This window comes from Protobothrops mucrosquamatus, unplaced genomic scaffold (assembly GCF_001527695.2).
Source record: "Protobothrops mucrosquamatus isolate PMUCROS unplaced genomic scaffold, P.Mucros_1.0 scaffold3158, whole genome shotgun sequence".
NCBI classification, from domain to species: domain Eukaryota; kingdom Metazoa; phylum Chordata; class Lepidosauria; order Squamata; family Viperidae; genus Protobothrops; species Protobothrops mucrosquamatus.
In genome coordinates, this window is record NW_015389158.1 from 171,055 (window position 1) to 176,576 (window position 5,522).

The 5,522-nt window shown below is 41.6% G+C and overlaps 1 protein-coding gene across 1 annotated transcript; it reads left to right on the forward strand.

Moving 5' to 3' along the window:
• The first annotated feature begins 871 nt into the window (after positions 1-871).
• On the forward strand, positions 872-1,831 carry LOC107297163 (olfactory receptor 5V1-like). The gene has a single exon (XM_015826521.1). It carries the CDS (start codon positions 872-874, stop codon positions 1,829-1,831), a length of 960 nt encoding a protein of 319 aa, XP_015682007.1.
• Positions 1,832-5,522: the final 3,691 nt, after the last annotated feature.

The following is a 5,522-nucleotide window of genomic DNA, read 5'->3' on the forward strand; positions in this document are numbered from 1 at the left end:
CAAAGATTTCGGCTTACTTGAAGAACCATTCGAATGAACAATTTTTATCAATATGGAGAAGATGGATTGTTTATATTCAAAAGAAACATAGAGTGGTAGAATATAATTTAGGTTTCTAGATTTTTTTAAGTTTGTTTACTTCTATCTTTTCTTGTAGATTAAGATATTTTGTGGAGTTAGAGATATTAGTATTTGTTTAATTTGTTTACTTTTATATGAATATTATCCTGGGATTAGGTTTGGGAAGTCCTGGGGAGGGGGTTATTGATTGGTTATTGTGTTTACTTATGATTGTTTTTTATGATGGAAAAAATAAATAAAATTTCTTAAAAAAAAAAAAATACTTCATTAGGATCACTCCGAGTAAATTCTGTGTGGCTTACTCCCTCATGCCAGCCCCCTCTGTTTAGTTTTCATTTGGGGGGGTGAACTCTTTGGGTAAACTCCCCCAAACAGGTGAAGGGTCTTAGATGAACGCAGCCCATGGAAGGAATCCTGTTGTTCATTTCCAGCTGTGTCCAACGATCCTCATTCTGCATCTTTGCACAAGGGTGCAAACTGGGGAAACCCCAGGTCACTCATAGCATGTGTGCCAAGTGGCTTTTGGGGAGAGTTCACTGGAGGAACACAGCTGTAGTAAACTTTCCACCTCACTGAAAGGAACCCATAAGCATCTCCAGAAGTGTCTTTCCTAGCTGAAGATTATTTTATTCATGCAAAGCATTATTTAATTATTCCAGATGGCCTTGGGGAATGGCCGGTGGCTCACTACTGCTTCTGAAGCTTCTTATTCATGCTGTGGTTTGAAACCAGTGGCTACTCCTGAAGTCTACTGCACTCCATCCTTGTCCTCCACAGTTTGATGGACCTCATGGAAGGGGGCAATCAGACCCTGCAGGTGACTGAATTCTTGTTCCTGGGTTTCTCTGGCATGCCCAGAGGTCAACCTTTCTTCTTTCTGCTCTTCCTGGCCATCTACCTCATCACCTTGGTAGCCAACTCAATGATTCTCATCTTGATCCAGCTGGATTCGTGCCTCCACAGCCCGATGTACTATTTCCTCAGTCATTTGTCCTGCTTAGACATCTGCTATTCCTCTGTCACAATCCCAAAGATCCTGGTGAACCTCTTGCGCCAGCAACCCACCATCTCCTACAATGAGTGCATGGCCCAGATGTTCTTCCTCATGACATGTGCTGGATCTGAGTGCGCCATGCTGGCTGTGATGGCCTATGACCGCTATGCGGCCATCTGTGAACCTTTGCACTATTCTCAACTCATGAGTAAGGAGGTGCGAGTCCCTCTGGCTACGGTTTCATGGGTCTGGGGCCTTCTCGACTCAGCCATTCACACTGCCCTGGCCACCAATTTGGTCTTCTGTGGACCCAAAGAGATCCATCACATCTTCTGCGATGTCCCCCCGCTCTTGAAAATTGCTTGCAGCGACACTTATGTCAATGAGATGGCTCTTCACACAGCAAGTGTCTTTGTGGGTCTGATCCCTTTCCTCCTGGTTGTCATTTCCTACATCTACATCCTATCTACAATTCTGAAGATCCGTTCTAGCACTGGAAGGAGAAAGACCTTCTCCACCTGTGCTGCCCACTTGGTTACCGTCATTGTCTACTTTGGCATGGCCAACTTGAATTACAACCGTCCGAGTGTGGGCTACTCTTTAGGGGTGGACACCCTGGTCTCCACCCTGTATTGTATCATCACCCCCATGCTGAACCCCCTAATCTACAGCCTCCGAAACAAGGAGGTCAAAGGGGCCCTACGAAAGCTTCTGAGCATTCAGGAGAAGGACGATGCATCTCCTGGAAAGCAATGAAGGAAAAACTAGATCTTCTTCCTAACCCTCTCTGCTTATCCTTGTCTGTAAAGTAGCAACAGTTGGAGGGGAAGTATACAGGGAAAAGAAGACCGGGAGATTCTAGGGAGATCCACTGGTTAATTGTTCTCACTCAACAAATCTTTCCAATTTTTGTGCATAGAATAATCTCACTGCAGTTATCATGTACAAAAAAAACAATTTCTGTAATTTTTTCCCAATTGTTTGTCCATCAAACCTCTGGGCTCAATTGTATATTAATATTAATCTTTAAAATCCTCTGAATTCCTATGCTGATATATCACCACCATCATTTTATTAAAAAAAACATTTTAAAGTTTATAACGTAGCATAAATTTCAATCCTTCAATCCAGCTATTTTCTCATTGTTTCATCCGTATCTTACAACCAACTTTTTTAACCTCACATTGTTTCGCTTGTTCTTCTGTTTCAAATTTCAGATGAAAAAGTTTAGACTTTTTAATCAATTGCACTTTCATCATTTGTACCCAATTCTGTTTCAAACTTAGTCAAAACTGTGGATTATTTTGTCTAGTTTAAATCTTTCTAATAATTACTGTATAAATTAAAAAAACACTGACAACTATATGGATTTTATTTTACATTGCCCTTGACAAAATTTTGGTGATGTTAGCCATTTGAGTTGGCCCATTATTTCTCCTCTACAAAATGCTTATCTAAATAAAATAAAATCTTTGAAATTCTTTGTACCACAGTGTTTATTTGAGCCCAAAATCTTTCCATCAAACTGTCATCCAGACATTCCTTCAGTATGATTTGCACTAACCCTAACCCCGCTGTCACCCACCCTGGAGAGTCAGCAGTGTAATTGTGTTGAACATCATTGAGCAGAGAAGAGCTTGTAATGGTTGACATTCCCATAATGGCAAATAAGTGATTCCTCACCCCTGGGCACATCTGGATTATGTAGAACATAGAATCATAGGGCTGGAAATGACCTCAGAGGTCTTCTAGTCCAACCCCTGCTCAAGGCAGGAGACCCTATGACATTCTGGACAAATAGTTGTCCAATCTTTTCTTGAAAACCAGCAGTGATTGAGCACTCACAATGCTGGGAGGAAAGCTGATCTGTCTGTCATCCATCCATCCAACCATCCATCTATCCATCTATCCATCTATCCATCTATCTATCTATCTATCTATCTATCTATCTATCTATCTATCTATCTATCTATCTATCTATCTATCTATCTATCTATCTATCTATCTATCTATCTATCTATCTATTCATCTATCTATCTATCATCCATCTCTATCTATCTATCTATCTATCTATCTATCTATCTATCTATCTATCTATCTATCTATCTATCTATCTATCTATCTATCATCTATCTATCTATCTATCTCAGGGTTCTTCAAACTTGGCCCTTTTATGACTTCAACTCCCAGAATGTCTCAGCCAGGCACCCTGGCTGAGGAATTCTGGGAGTTGAAGTCCACAAGTCATAAAAGGGCCAAGTCTGAAGAACCCTGATCTATCTATCTATCTATCTATCTATCTATCTATCTATCTATCTATCTATCTATCTATCTATCTACCTCTATTATCAATCTATTTATCTACTCCATCTCTCTCATCTATCTATCTATCTATCTATCTATCTATCTATCTATCTATCTATCTATCTATCATCTATCTATCTATCTCTATTATCAATCTATCTATTCCATCTCTCTATCTCTCTATCTATCTATCTATCTATCTATCTATCTATCTATCTATCTATCTATCTATCTCTATCTATCTATCTATCTATCTATCTATCTATCTATCTATCTATCTATCTATCTATCTATCATCTACCTACCTATCTACCAACTCTGTCTGTCTGTCTACCTACCTACCTACCTATCATCTATCTATCTATCTATCTATCTATCTATCTATCTATCTATCTATCTATCTATCTTATTTACCTACCCCTGTTCTAGGAAAAGTGCAGAGAAGAGCAACAAGGATGATTAGGGAACAGGAAGCTAAAACATATGAAGAACGGTTGCAGGAATTGGGGATGTCTAGTTTAATGAAGAGAAGGACATGATAGCAGTCTTCCAATATCTCAGGGGCTGCCCCAAAGAAGAGGGAGTCAAGCTATTTTCCAAAGCACCAGAGGGCAGGACAAGAAGCAATGGATGGGAACTGATCAAGGAGAGAAGCAACCTGGAATTAAAGAGAAATTACCTAACAGTGAGAACAATTAATCAGTGGAACAACCTGCCTCCAGAAGTTGTGGGTGCTCCGACACTGGAGGCTTTCAAGACTAGATTGGACAACCATTTGTCTAAAATGGTATAGGATTTTCTGCCGGACCAGGGAGTTGGACTAGAAGACCTCCAAGGTCCCTTCCAACTCTGTTATTGCATTATTTTTTAAGAAGAAATTGGATAACCAGCAGTCTGAAGTGGTATAATGTTTCGTGCCTGAGCAGTGGGTTGGACTAGAAGATCTCCAAGGTCCCTTCCTACTCTGTTATGCTGTTATGTGTGGATCTTGGCCTACTTTCCCAGCTCCCAGCCTTTATTCAAAAGTTCCAAAATTTCCATCAAGGGACTCCCAAATGGGAAGCATGTAGAAGCTTTGTTTTTCTCCTTTCTGATGCAAGCCATCTCCAGGGACCTGCTAGATGCGATATAAACTATGTCTCTTTTTTCACCAGCAGCAACAGCACTGAGATTTATCTCCCACCCTATAGCTGTTTACAGCACTCTCTGGGGAGTTTACGATGTAGAAGCGTTACTAGCACATTGCCCCCAACAATCAGGGTCCTTTGACCATCTTCGGAAGAATGGAAGGCTGAGTAAACCTCAGGACTGAACTCCTGGCAGTGGGCAGAGTCAGCCTGCAGTTTTGCCTTTTAACACTGCACCAACCTGGGGATCTTGCAAGCAGTATTAAAAGGAGAAAGGGAAGAATTTCACCCCTGCCAGCCTCATCCAGGAGACTCTGACCAGGTGAGGAACACAAAGGGGCAAAAGGACTTCCAATCCAGCAAGAGGGAGGGTGTGGTGGGAGATGAATGCACCCACGAACCATTTCAGATGGACCCCAACACCACCAGCCCTGGTTAGGAAGACGCCTAAATTGCATGTGGCTTGAGAGAAGAAGCTCACTTTTTTTGTCATGCCTGGTGGAGCAAAACTTTCTCTCCCCAGGTTCTTCCCTTCCCCGTCCCCCCAAAAAGAGAAAAGGTCCTGTCAGAAGAATAATTCGGGGTTCCAACTCTTAATCTAACCATCAACACTGTTGGAAGAAAAACAGGGATGTAGTGCTGGATGGCAAGCTTCAGCTATGCAGTCCTACTGTAAGGACCCACCCCACTTTGCATCTTAAGAAGACAGAACTCCTGGAATATTTCTTCCAATAGGCATATTTATTAAGAGAAAGCTGGATGTAGGCGTTCTAGACAGGACTTGGGTTCGAGCTCTCCACTTCAAGGTTTTAAGGGATCCCCCATTAGTCACACCCCCGTAACCCCCTTTTCCCAGCGACAATTCTAGGCCTTACATTCTCACCCCCTTTTCCTCATTGCCGGGAGGAAACTGCAAAAAGGATTACATGAAAGCTAATGACCCCCATTGTTATTGTTAGTCCATTTGGTGATATCCACATCCAGTCTCTTTGAAGTAGGCTGAAGGAAGTGAGGGC

Coding starts and splice junctions, on each gene's coding strand:
- LOC107297163 (XM_015826521.1), top strand. CDS start 872: ATGGAAGGGGGCAATCAGACCCTGCAGGTGACTGAATTCTTGTTCCTG.